The following is a 15,007-nucleotide window of genomic DNA, read 5'->3' as shown; positions in this document are numbered from 1 at the left end:
TGTTTCCACCGACAATGGCAGTAATGTAGTGAAGGCAATGAGAGAAGGACATTATTTCAGGGTACCCTGTTTGGCACACTGCATAAACTTAGTCGTGCAAGACTTTCTGAAAAATGAAGCCAAAGTCAGCAACATAATGGCCATCTGCAGAAGAATATGCACGCACTTTAACCATTCTTTCAAAGGACGGAAGCTGCTACGGGTCATTCAGCAAGAGCATAGGTTGCCAGTCAAAGCACTGATACAGGAGGTCCCAACATGTTGGAACTCAACTTATTTCATGCTTGAGCGTCTCTTTGAGCAGTACATCCCACTGAATGCTTATGTCATGTCAAGAAGATTAGGGGATCCTACTGTTAATCTTAAAGCCCTGACCATTGAGATGTGGCAGTGGGACCTCATTAAATGCATCACAGAGATGCTACAACCCTTTGAGGTCTTCACACGTGCAGTTAGCAGGGAGGACTGTACTATGGGCCAAGCCATCCCATTGTTGTACATGCTTGAGCAACAGGTGAAGGAGGTCTGTGAAACATACGAAGGTGACGAACAAAAAGTTGATGCATATACCTTAGCCAAGGGCTTAGTCAACCGCTTGTGTGAAAATGTAAGGCTCAACAATATTGTGTCAGGTGAACATTACATAACTGCAACTATCTTGGATCCACGGTACAAATTATTTGTCAGCAGTAACGAAGTAATTCCATTTTCAGATGAGGATGTTGACAAGTACAAAACTTCCATAGCTGCGGAAGCTAATGAGTTAGAAACTGAACGGCTGTTACTTAAAGGCCTGCCACTGCCAGCCCAGGCCAGTCCAAGTACTCCTGACGCAAGTTCTTCACAGCGTGAGAGCAGTGCGTCTGCTTTCCAGCAGGCACCAACAGTACCAAAAGCAGCACCTACACGATCTGATTCAGCAGACCCAACCAAAAGCATAACTGCTTTTTTTCTACAGAAAGGGATGGGTAAGTCCGTTGCTGTTGCAAAGGGAAAAGAGGACCAGCAAAGCCGAGCACCAATGAACATTGAGCGGATGGTTCAGGCCTATCTGGATGACACAACAGAGGTGTTCATGGAGCAAAGCCCATTGGTCTATTGGTATGAAAGAAGGAGACAGTGGCCAGTGCTGAGCAGGCTGGCGATAAAGTATCTGGCTTGTCCTGTAGCCAGTGTCTCCTCTGAGCGGGTTTTCAGTGCTGCTGGTGCCATTGTCACATCGAAAAGGACTAGTCTCTCCCCCAAAAGCGTGGAGCGGCTGACAATGATAAAAATGAATCAACGCTTCATACCACCAGACTATCAAGTACGTGAATCACCGCCGGATGAAGAAAGCGAGTGTGAAGAAGACGTCCTCACTACTGGGTTACATGACCTACTTCTGTCTGAACGCACAGAGTTTGAGGACGAGCTCCTCTTCCCTGACAACTAGGACAGGTATGTTAAAGGAATGATGCAATGCATTGCATAGGATTGTTTAGCCGACTCTGAGCAAATGTGCATGGAATTAAAGTATACTAGTAGTAACTTCAGACTCACGTGATGGGCAATTTTCCCATGTTATTTAATAATATAAATTATTTATGCACTTGTGACCCTACTACTACAGGTGCAGTCAGTACTTAATTTATCGTTCGTAGTGCATGTTCATGTTGCACAACGTACATTATTTGGTGAAACAGTCCCCCCTCCACCCCCCCAACAAACACAAATGAACTTCAAATGTTTTCTTGTGAAAATAATATCTTTGTTTTATTTTTATATTTTAATAATGATAATAGAAAAATAAAATATATAACAAATGTAACCCCCTGACCCAGAGCTGTCCCTACCCTCCCCTAACCCCAACCAAATTTCAACCCAAATGTACACCCCAACTCCCACATCCCACCCACCAACAAAAGGATTAAAAAAGGGGCAAAAAACAGGGTCCATTTCAAAGCCGGCGGGCTTTCAGGTGTTTGTCCACCAGTATCTTGACACGCTCCTCTAGACCGTCCTCCTGCTTCTTCCGCTCCTCCTCCAACTTCGCTACCCGGCGGAGAATCTTTGCTTTGAAATCACGGCACCTACACTTGCATGCATGTTGTTGTTGTTGTTGTTGTGGGGGGGCCGCCGAAGATGTAACAATGCGGCGGCGGGCGGCTGCCTGACCACGGCGACGTAGTCCTGCAGGCTTGGGGCCCGGGGCATTGGAAGAGGCAGCAGCTGCTGCCGCCGCCTCCTCCTCCTCCTCCTCGGCCTGATCCACCAGCCGGCGGTAGGCCTCTACAATTGCCTGCAGTTTCCGCTGCCGGGCCCGGACTGCCAACTCCTTCCTGGTTGGTTTTTGGGAAGGAGTAACTATAAAGAAAGAAACAGAATTGTTAATCCAAACTCCCCGCAAATCAAGAACACAACATTGATTCAACACATAGTGGGCGGCACAGTAGCACTAGCAAGCAAGCTGAGTACCAGAAATTGTGTTGCGTCTATCTTGAACATTCTACAGCCTCTATTAATTTTTCGGACTTTTTGTCACGGCTTTATGCCTGCCCTATTAGCATGGGTGTACTTCAACGGTCACACACATTAGAACGAACACCTGTCTTTTACATATCTCCTTTTGTTCCGGGAAGGCGGGAACACTCTCAAAGTAACATTAATTAACAGGGGGCAGCTAGTAGCACATGTCTAGTAAAGACTATAATACTTTATACCGCGCAACAAACCTTATTTGGTTTGTGTTTCACCAGCAACGACCCATGCACCCAGTCGTCCCCTCCTTCCCTTGCCTTTGGGTTTGCCCAAAACACCGCTGCTGCTGAGACTATCCACTAACCACCGGTATTGGGTGTGTCTCCCAACCACGCTGGCAGCTGTGTTTTCCCCTTTTTACATGCTTTAACAACAACCCATGCATCCGACTGCTATCAGGCACTTGCATTACTGTAGTGGTAATGCTTAGCATGCTAATGACAAGTAAAGGTAACATCATATATTTTCCAGTAGAGTACAGTGAGAAAGTTTTCCCCTCCCACCAAGTAATGCAGATCACTATTGAATGTAACTTACCATCGCCCGCCGCTGTTGGCTCCCCCCCCACTGCTGCTGGTGTAGGTGCCTCTGTTCCTCCTGTCCCCGCCGGGAGCGCTGAAGCTGCGCCGCTGTCCCCGTCGGCACTGGTCGATGGTAAGGGTTCTGCACCTATAAAAATAAGTACGCCTTTTTAGATGGATGCACAGCCCCCTTTGTACTTGTTCACCAAGAATGGAGTTCTTCAAAACAGTTAAGTCCAACGTACGTAATCAGTATGAGTCCACATTGCATAGTACAGCAGAGTCACTACACATATTATTAGCATTCATTGTTATGGTATGGTACCCAAGCTCATCTCATCTGTCCTGCTACTCTAGTCCTTGGAAATTGGAAGTGAACTATGTAACCTTTGTACATCAATGTATCCAGTTTTGCGCATGTGTTAACTCGCAGCTTGTTGCGCAGTACGAGAAGACGCTCTGGGGCAACACATCATTGTTCAATGCATACACCTGAAGAGGTGGGAAAGTAAAAGGGCCCGTATTTAAGTTTTCTATGTGGATTGTGGGATAGAGTTTGCTTACAGGTTACAACTTCTTTTTAGCATGGCTGCATAAAACTGGCATAAATGTATTTAATACTGTCTAACGTGCACCACTTTTGTCATTATTTTTCGGCAGGTGAGAAGATTGCCTTCTACGAAGCGGACATTTCCATAGCTTACAAAAAAAGAGGAATATCTGACCAGAATACGTTGGTGAGAGGTCTCCGATAGTTGCCACATTTCCCTATTGTGCACTAGTAGCTGTACAAATGTTGATTACTTTATTATGCCTGTTTTAACTCTGGATTTTTTCTGGTGGGCCCTTCAACGTATTGGACGGAAGCACTTAAAAACATTGATGTTACTTACTTACTTCTAACAAAATAAAGCTTTTGAATGACCACTTTGACTCTGAAGTTTATTTTCAGTGTCTGTTGTCTTAGAGACTCACACGAGTGAGTGAGCAAAAGGGGGTTTCTTAGGTAACGGTTTGTGTCCTAAAAGCATTCGGCATCTTGGTATTGGGGTTCAGGAGTGTGATTTGAACAAGAATAGACCAATGACTCAGGCCATATAGGCTGACGTTCAGTGAATTGTGCGTTCCTCAGAGTTCTGTGACTGAGGTGTAAGTAAGGTCCAACCTGCCTATCAGTACCAACAACATCCAATTTTCGTGTGCATAGTTACATAGTTGTGTAATATGTATATAACTCCATAGGAGATAGAAGAATACCCACAAGACTAGTAGTGGTATACTAACGTTTACAAAAATACTAGACAAACATCATTCTGGATGCCTACTTGGTTGCTGTCAATTGACAAAGCACTGCAGACACATTACAGAGGAAAAAACAAGCACTGTTGGACTTACTGGGGACAGCAGCAGGATCCTCAGTAGAGGAGCTCTGTGTAACTGGTGGTTCACCCGCCGACTCGGTCCCTGTATTCTGCTTGCCCCTGGGTTCTGTGGTTCATGTAAAAATTAAAATAATAAACAAAGATAAAAACATTGAGTGATGTGAAACATAGACATCATTGCAAATCACACTGCTACAGTGGAACAGAGCCGGAGGCAACAAATCCATGCCAGGGGCCGCAACGCAAATATGTGTCCATCCTTAGAGTATTATTAAATTAAGGATATCTATTGGTGCGGTGGCCCCTGAAGTTTGGTGCCCCTGTGCAGTTGCACAGCTTGCACATGCCCCCTAGAGCCGGCCCTGGCTGAGGTAAGAAGAACAAAGTAACGTTAGCATTCTTTGCAAGAAAAGGATTCCATTCATGCAGAAGAGAAGGCCATGAAAAAAATGCTACAATATGCAAACAACGTACAATTATCCATCCACCGCTATTTCACTGACGGACAAAGGAAGGACAAGACTCTATTAATAGCATTAACTAACTTCAGTTCTCAGCAATAAAGAAAATCTCACATCAATAAACAGCAACAGCTAGCGCCAAGTTGAAACAACACGCAAGAGCCAGTGAAGAAGAAGAACACTGTCATACAATGACAGTAGATATACCGGAATACATCGCAAATGTAACTAGGGGCAACAGTCATCGCGTTACTTATTCAGCCAATATTTACAAAGATACAATAACAATATTTATACAACTATATATATATATATGTATATATATATATATATATATATATAATCTATATGTATATAAATATATATATATATATATATATATATATATATATACACACTTTATTTTTGGGGTAGCCACTCACCAAGACCCACAACCTCCACACCAAGCAGGTCCAACAGGTCCTGCTCCCGGTCCAAAATGTCGGCCCAGCGGTGGGACAGCTGATGGTGGGTACGCCGGATACCGGAGCAGCGGAAGACTGCACGGCGCACCTTCGCCCACCGCCGGAGACGCTCTTCAATGCGCTGGTATCCGGAGCCGGGCCTGCCGCCTGCTGCCAAAGTCAAGGGGAGGTGACGTTGGATAAAAAAGACCAGGGCGGCCACCTCCTCCTCCCCAAAAAGTTGGCGGGGCGTCACTCCTGCCGGGCGCATTCTGCCGCAAGGCAGCCTGGTTTTTTTAGGCACAGCCGCCTTGCCCTTTGAGCCGCCGATTCTGCTGGCACCCTTCACCATGGTTCTGGGTGGAGGGGAGAAGGAAAGTTGAAGACAAAAAGGTTAGGGGAAGAAAGAAGAAAGATAAAAGAAGGAAGTAATATAAAACAAGAGAAAAGTTGCAAAAAAAGTGGTAAAAGTAAAAATAAAATGAGAAATATAAACCTAGGCACAGACAGAAATAGGTAAGAAGTAAAGAAAGTTAGAAAAACTGAGGGAAAAGACCAGGATGGAAGAGATAGGAGTGAGATGCTGAAGTAGGCCCAAAACCATAGCCAGAGTGTGAAATCGAAGATGGCTCTGCCCGTCGCGACCGCCGCGGTAAGTTCGCGCGATATTTGACGCGATCACGCACTTTGGCAGTGCGAACGAGAAGATGAGTTCCCGAACATGTCTAACACAACGCGAACACGTTACTTGTGACCCGGAACCGGAAATAAGGGAACGCAAGTGGGCGGGACAAACCTCATTGAGTAACTTAGCGCGCTAGCTATTGCGAGCATGCAGGCAGCGCCCCGAACACGCGCACCGCGCTCCCGAAGACGAAAAACGGCGCGCGAACGGGTCTAGCAAGCTACTACGCATGTCCGCGGAGCTACACGTAGCTCGCGGAGTGCAAGTGCGTCTTCGCGTAGCTTCGCGGAGTGCGGCTACGCGAACTACGCCCAGGGTTAATACTGACCCCCATTGTCGTCTTTGTGGATACCGAAATGAAACTCTAACGCACTTACTTTGTGTGTGTCCGGTACTTAAAGACCTGAGGAGACGACTTTTAAAGAACATTTTTAACAAATTGAACATTCGGACTTGTAGGCAAGCCGTAATCCGATGGCTAGATGGATCATGTCCTATGTTGGCCTGCAGGGGGGTCAAATTTATGATGAAAGCCCAATCTCTCTTACAGCAAGCTGACCTTGGAACTATACCTCCAAACTGAAATGTTTGACACTTACTTTGCCACTTGACAAACAGTTTTAATTGCCAGAATTTTAAAAAGTGTTTTATGTCTTATGATGGCCTACATGCATTTTTGTAATGATTTTTAATAATTTTATACAATAAAATTGACTTTGACTTTGACACTTCCAAATAACAAAGCACCTGGCCTCAATGGCCTTCCAGGTGAATTTTATAAAGAGTATAGAGACCTCCTTGTGCCTCATCTAGCCGAGATGTACGAGGAGGCTTATGAAGAAGGCGTCCTTCCTCTGTCATTACGTGAAGCTCTATTGATAGCACTCCCAAATCTGGCAAAGACCTGACAAAATGCGAGTTGTATCGCCCACTGTCGCTCATAAACATATATGTGAAAATTCTTGTCAAAATAATAGCTAATCGGATACAACCTTTATTGAGATCCAGATCAGGCTGGTTTTGTACCTACTAGATCCACAACACAAAATATTCAGACCATATTTGCAATGTACCATACTGTAGATCCGGAGGTACCTGCAGCGGCTGCCCTACTGAATGTGGCAAAATCCTTTGACTCAGTGGAGTGGGAGTTTATGTTTGCAGTCCTGCCCAAAATGGGGTTTCCACCACCTTTCATTAGATGGATCTCATTACTATATAATGAACCCAGAGTCAGAATACGAATAAATGGCGTTAAATCTAAGCCTATAACGAAAAGCCGCGGGACAAGGCAGGGATGCCCCTATCATCAATTTTATTTGCGCTAACGCTGGAACCGTTAGCCTGTAAAATTAGACAGAAACACCCGAAGCAGCCCTGTAATTCACTGTTTGCCCTATAGGAATTTCATTATATGCCGATGATATGGTAATTTTTACTAGATATCCGGAGATTAATTTGAATCCACTAATAAGAGAATATATCAGATATGAGCAGTATTCCGGGCTTAGAATAAATTGGGATAAATCGGTAGTGATACCACTCACATTGGAGACATCACACCCAACTCTAGACTATCCCCTACAATGGAATATCGACCCGGTAAGGTACCTGGGGGCATATTATCAAGGACAGGCGATACATTATCGCCGCTTTTATTGGCAGGAAACTGTCGATAAAGCAGCGATAATGGCCTTGATAATATGCTCTATGAATTCCAGTTGAAGCCCATGTTAGATGTGAACACATCTAACATGGGCTTCAATTGGAATTCATAGAGCATATTATCAAGGCCATTATCGCCGCTTTATCGTCAGTTTCCTGCCGATAAAAGCGGCGATAATGTATCGCCTGTCCTTGATAATATGCCCCCTAGAATCTGGAAACACCGTGACCCGGACAAAGTAATTAGGGAAAATTATGGGAAGGCTATGACCAAACTGGAAGAACAAGTGGATAAATGGATTAAGTTGCCCCTATCACTAGCTGATAGAATTGCACTTCAGAAAATGATAGTCCTACCCAGATTTTTATATTTATTCTGGAACATTCCTATATGGCTCACACAAGCGTTTTTTTTAAGCTAAGGGCTGTACTTCAACGTCTTACGTGGGCTGGTAAGCAGTCCAGAGTCAGCTGGAAAACATTAACAAAACCATATTACCAAGGGGGTCGGTGCTCCAGACCTCCAATTGTATTTCTATTGTGCGCAAGCGCACCATACACACTATTGGATACAACCGCACGCATATATCACACATATCGCAGTAGAGAGGGACAGCATTCTTCCAGGGCTGTTAACAAGCTTCCTATCAGATCCAGTCACCTTTACTCCCAGAGACACTATACTAACGGTCCACTGCACATCCAGAGCATGGCATAAGTTGGCGCACCGTGCCCAGAAACTTCCATTATATGCCCATGTGCTACCATTGGAAAATCACCCCAAACTCTCGGTCACACAGGAAAAGAAAATGAGGACAGTAATAGGGGAAATGGGGTTTTAAACCATGGGTCAGATGTTTTCACATAATCAATTCATATCACGGAATGACCCAACCCTATGCGCACATCAAATGCCACTAGAAGTGTTCGCATACCTACGACTACGATCAGCGGTCAGAGAATTGTACACATCATTTCCGGAGGAACCCACACAATTGAATGCATTAAAGATTCTTTTAACTGCACCCACACGCCAACACAATGCTTCACAACACAAACAGAATTTGGGTCCCGACTTGTCACTCCAGAGATGGGAAAAAGCAACTGGCGAAACAATACCTGAGGAAGACTGGAACTATAGCTGTGCCCAACTACATTTACTTATGTCAAATTGCAATTTACGCATAATTCATTTTAAGTTTCTCCATCAGACGTATTACACATAGGTTAACTTGCATGAATACAGCTTTAAAGCTGATGACACATGTGTGAGATGTAGAGCGCCTAAAGCTGTTTTTTTGCACATGGCGTGGTCATGTTCTCACCTACAAAAGTATTGGCAGGAAGTCACAGATGCACTATCGACTATGCTCGCTCAGCAAATCTCGAACGCAACATTGGTATGCCTGCTGAATGTTCATAAACTTAAAATAGACAAAAGATGAAAAGTCTTGGCTGTGGCATTCTTACTTGGAAGAGACAAATAGCGATGAAGTTGGGCAGTAAAAGACTTCCCAGATTTAAAGACTGGATAACCGATATGATTGTAAAGAGACACTGGAGGCATATGCAGAGGACATACCTCAGGCCTCAAGACCCAGGGACTTCTGGCAGCCGCTAATGGAATACCTACAGGCAATACAAGTTGATTCTACAGGCAATACAAGTTGATCCTTGAATACAGGAACAAAGATATCATGATGTGTATGTGGGGAAGGGGCACGAGGGTGAAAAGGAAATTGTCTGTTCAAAATTAACTTGAATGGTCTCTGTATTCCAGGGCTCAAATATTTTCACGGGTAATTCTGACGGAGTCCCATGGGCTGGTAGTTTTATGATATTACTACTGTGCTGTATGCCTCTGATTATATTATTTATGTTTTTCCTTTCAGAATTACTGTAAGTGTATAACAGAATATGGCACATGTCATGTGGACAATATAAGTAAGATGTGCATTGTTGCTGCTTGGTGGAAAAATGAAATAAAAAATAAATAAATAAATGGAAATGCAAGTTTATTAGAACAAACAACAGTATAACATGAAATACGTGGGTGGGACTTCTCCGGAAGCAGCATACAAAACCTGAAATACAAAAATGAAACATAAGTATGTGTACCGTGTGGAAGATGAAAAGAAAGGTAGTCCGAATGAAAGGAAGTTAGTGAGAATGGGAAGGAGAGTGAGTGGGTGGAAGGGAGAAGGGGAGGGAGAGTCAAATGAACAGAGGGAGGAGGAGACAGAGCGTCGGCGTAGTGTTTACGTCCCGTCACCCATCACTGTCTAAGACGCTGGGGTCCGCAAGAAAGAGTGTGGTTGAGCAAGTCCTTAAAATGAAATATATGAATGAGGCCAGAGATTACATTATTAGCTACGGGAACATCGCTTGCACAGTGTTGCACGCTGGCTCAGGCCTACAGTATGGTCCAGCAGGTCCTTAAAATGAGACAGACGTGAATGAATGAGGTCAGAGATCACATCATTACGCACAGCAACATTGCTTGTTCGGACCTGCGCACCCAGACTGATGCACCCCACCCCTCCCGCAACACCGCGCTCCATTGAAGCCCCTGTGCCGCCAGGCCCCATTGCTCACCTGCTGTCATTGTTGTGTATGCAAACACTATGGGCAACAGCGTTCACAATTCAGTTGTAGTGTTGATTGCAGGATGGTGTACACCTCATGAATCCCTTTGGAAACACGACGGGCAGTAGGATTCACAATTTAGAACCAGTGTTGATTGTCAGGATGGTGTACACCTCATGGATCCCTTTTTTTATTACACGTTGTGATATGCGAGGTGGATGCGCACATATCACCTGAGGCAATGTGGAAGAACTGGGACGCGTGGCGTCATTGTTATCCTATTTATACGTACGCAAAGTGGGCTGGGCTTGCAGACGCCAGGCTAGCGTAGGGGTGTGAATAACTGTTTCGGGGATCTGGACGTTGTTCAGTTCCTGCCTGGCTAGGAAGTGTAGTTATGTGTGTTTCATTTGCAGTTTTGACGCACAATGCGCAATTTATATTATATTATATGCAGTATGTATCCGGAGGGCAGCAACTATCGCTAATGAGATGCTGTTCGAAAAGATTGAATGGGAAACATCAAATGTCGTTGTCAAGGTTATGGATATGCGCAGACATGCATGTCAATGGTGTGCGGTATTATTGAAAGTGTTGCTATCATGTAGCGTACACATGCAAATGTGCTCGGATGAATGGAGGATCAGCAGTGAGGCTACGTCATATACAGTGATAATGCTCATTACAGTCAAGCAATGTCTGTCAAATGTGAATCTGAAAGTCTCACATATGACACACTACTATATTGGTAAAGCCTGACAACAGCGCGTACAGCAATACAAATCTACACATTACTGTTTGTGACATGTGATCTAGTATGTGCACTCTGCCTGTGGCTGGTGATGCTCCTTAGAGCCACACACACACACACCAGGGGCATCGTGTAACACACATTTATTTTTTGATGTATTTGAGATGCATGGCCATCACACGTGGAAGGCTTAATGTACAGAGCATGAATATTGATCAAGATGATGGTTGCATGTTGTGTGTAGTACAAGATATGTGTACACAGATTTTTTTTTTCAAACAAGCTGTTTAAGGTCAAGTGGTGTCTCTCATCAAACGCTGTAGAGAGAATGACTAAAATGGGTGGGGTCGTCCAACTGTTTCAATGGCAAATGTTATGAAGCAATAAACTGCTTTTTTTAAGGTCACATGGCAATCGCACACTGACCGACGCGATTTTGAGAAAAGTTTATTACAGTTAGAAATATATAAATGTTTAAAATGTTTTAGATTTTTGCTTTCTGTTATATACAGTTTAAAGTTATTTACATATACTTTTGAGACAAAAAAGAGGGAACGGCATACCCAGCGTGACATCATGTCTATGACGTAACACAGGTCCTGGCGGGGTGCAATCGTTGCATACGCAACGCGCCGCCGACGTCACCCCATACATACATGATGTAACGGGTGGCTTGGTACTGCGTACCTGTCAGATACCAAATTAGCAGCTGGGGTGACTTCATGTGTATATGATGCTCCGCGGGACGCTGTGTCACGAACCCGTCAGATATGAAATGCGCATCGTTTATGAGTTTAGCAATATGGTAGATCGGATTCGCGTGGTGATGAAGCTTGGTATGCTACTGGTATGGGAGTGCAGTTTTCTAAAACTAAAAAAAAGTGATACATATTTTTTGGGGAAGATATAAAACATTACATAATTTTCAACAGTTAAAAAATGAAGTATAATAGAGCTCCAAAATATTTAAAAATATAATAGAAAACATATATGTTTCATAAACATTAAAATATGAAATTTACATTTAAAAAACCTTTGAAATTCACTGAAAAAACATAGGTTTTACAGACGTTATAATTAGAAATGAGCATTTAAAAATCCTTTGAAATTCACTGAAAAAACCATAGGTTTCAGGGACGTTATAGTTAGTTGGACATTTGACTCATATAAAACCGGAGAAATTCACCTGTTATAGTTAGTTGAGCTAACTATAACTTGTGCGCCCGCAATGCACTGGTGATGATGTCACATATTACATCACTCATGACATGGTCAGTGACATCACTGATGACATCTCAAATGACATCACTGATGACATCATCCACGTGACTATCTGATACATATACTGATGCTCCAATATAAAGTTTGATACACACACTCTAAAATACAGACTACTATTTTTGAAACCATACACACAACAATGCCAGATACTACATACCACCCACTATTTCCTAGGTCTGTACACACATCCAGTCACTTATACATGCAGTAACTCATCAATACAGTACTATAATATCCAATCTTACACCTCTACATACAGTAACACCCCGCTACTCATCCATAGAGTTACTCACACACCTAGTCAGTCATGCAAAGACTCAATCACATACCAATTCACTCATGAATACAGTTATACACACCAACTCCGTTATTTATACACACACCACATCACTTATTTATGCAGATGCTAACACATACTTACTGTCTTATACAATCACTGATACAAGCAGATACACATTTATACACACACTCGTGAAATAATTTCCTCTCATGTATAGTCATATATATATTCTAACACTCACATATACTGCCTTAAAACATATGTAGTTACTAACAAATATACCACTGAGACATTAATTCACTCACCAATACACCCATACACACACTAACTCACCCATACAGCCCTTCCTAGATGGACTTTTGAATCCATACAATCAGTGAATCACCCACTCAGACATCTATGCACAGTCACACACCCTGCGACCCACCCACACAGACACTCAGGCAACCATACAGATAATCATAAAAAAATAAATAACCCATATAGACACTCATATAGCTACTCACCAACCCATGCAGCCGCTACACATCAACTGAGAGACTAATAAAGACTTTCACACAGTTTATTCACTAACCCATGCATTCAGTAAGACACGTTCAATCACTCACTTTTACAGTCAGTCACGCACCTACTAAATAATCCATTCAGGCACTTGTAAATCCACTCATTGTTCAATACACCTTGGCATAGATATATATGAAAAATATCCAGAAACACACATTCACTGGATGATGTCATCAGTGATGTCATTTGAGATGTCATCAGTGATGTCATCAGTGATGTCACTGACCATGTCATGAGTGACGTAATATGTTACATCATCACGAGTGCATTGCGGGCGGGCGAGTTATAGTTAGCTCAACTAACTATAACAGGCGAATTTCTCTGGTTTTATATGAGTCAAATGTTCAACTAACTATAACGTCCCTGAAAACATATGGTTTTTTCAGTGAATTTCTATGGTTTTTTAAATGCTAATTCCTAACTATAATGTCTGTAAAACCTATGGTTTTTTCAGTGAATATATACATATATATATATATGTATGTATGTGTGTATATATATATATATATATATATCACATGACATAAGCAGAAAAAAGAGAAAAAATGAAAGTATTTAAACCGATTGCTGAACCATGAGCACGTCATGTGATCAAGTCCCCTCCGAGGGACGAAACGCGTCATGGCTGCCGCTGCATCGCGAAAGGAATACCAGCTCTTTCTTTCGCAAAAGGAGTGAAGTGCGGGGAGAGTTTCCTGTTATATGTCGAGATTGGTTTTCTTCTCCAATCTCTAACGCGAACCCCTCAGCAACTGTGGCTGCTCGGCTTTAAAGGAGGAAATGGTCTGGTGACGGACCTCAAAAACGGCATCCGGAAGGATACAGTTACGAGCAGCCCCCCAGCGGAAAATTAATGTGGAATAATAACTCACCGAAGCAGAGTCCAGCAGGGTCTTCTAGCGAGGCGGGCAGTGATGGGTCGGCTGACTCATGAGCTGCCGGACCAGCGCAGAGATTGTTGGCGAGTTCCGTGGGATTAACTGCGATACCGGCAAGCTGGGAGCTGAGTACGGGCGATACTATCCAACTGAGGCATGAAGAACGGCATTTAACATCACTGTGCAAGTCTTCTGTCAGCGGATGTAACACAAGGTAATTCCAGCGTGGTGTGCAATGCCGGCCGACACACTCAGAGAAAGGGAGCAGGCAGCAGCGGCGATGTTTAGCGATGCATTCACTGGGGACACGAACTCCATTTCCCAGAATGCACCAGCGGCAACAACAAACACAGGGATAAAAGATAAATGCAAATTATCAGAAAAGGCGATGCGTACAGAACTGAAAAGGTGGTGTGAGGCCAAGTCCCTGCAGAGGTACATTGACGTTGGTCGAGTACCGCGGGGGCTTAGAATATTATTGGCACCCAGCTATGAAACACCTAACCGTGAGTTGATGCGCGAGTGGCCAGAAACTAATCTCGAATCATCGCGCAAAGTATTGTTTATATTGGTCAACTATGCGGAGAAAGACTGTATTGATTTAGCAGAGGAAATTGTTAAATTGGATAAAGAACTGGAGGATTTGGGTGAACCAGAAACAGTGGAAAAATTAAAAATTGACATAAAAAGAAGATTAAAGAAGGAAGAAGAAGTCATCCGGGAACGTGATAGATGTGATTATGAGTGCGGTAGAATATTTACTTTCGCGCGCAAATTTGAAAACATGAAATCAGGCAAAACAGGATTAAAAGCTGCAAACAAATCAGATATGGCCATGTCAGGGATGCAAGTGGAACTAAGATCAGCCTCAGATGCTCAGCTCAGCTCGTCATGAGCACACGACCACCGTGGCTCATGACGACCTGAGCTCATCATGAGCACCGGGGCGATGCGCGCGCCCCCCTCCGCCCAGCACAGCGGGGGAATATGCCC

At 43.5% G+C, this 15,007-nt stretch overlaps 1 protein-coding gene across 1 annotated transcript; it reads left to right on the top strand.

Annotated features, from left to right (window-relative positions):
• Positions 1 to 275: 275 nt before the first annotated feature.
• LOC144772493 (putative protein ZBED10P) lies at positions 276 to 3,782 on the top strand. The gene is made up of 2 exons (XM_078656862.1): positions 276 to 1,437; positions 3,699 to 3,782. The coding sequence occupies exon 1, from the start codon at positions 281 to 283 to the stop codon at positions 1,430 to 1,432; it is 1,152 nt and encodes a 383-aa protein (XP_078512988.1). The 5' UTR covers positions 276 to 280; the 3' UTR covers positions 1,433 to 1,437; positions 3,699 to 3,782.
• The last annotated feature ends 11,225 nt before the right edge of the window (positions 3,783 to 15,007 follow it).

Source organism: Lissotriton helveticus, chromosome 1_1 (assembly GCF_964261635.1).
Source record: "Lissotriton helveticus chromosome 1_1, aLisHel1.1, whole genome shotgun sequence".
NCBI classification, from domain to species: Eukaryota; Metazoa; Chordata; class Amphibia; order Caudata; family Salamandridae; genus Lissotriton; species Lissotriton helveticus.
This window is presented reverse-complemented; position numbering and strand designations above follow the sequence as displayed.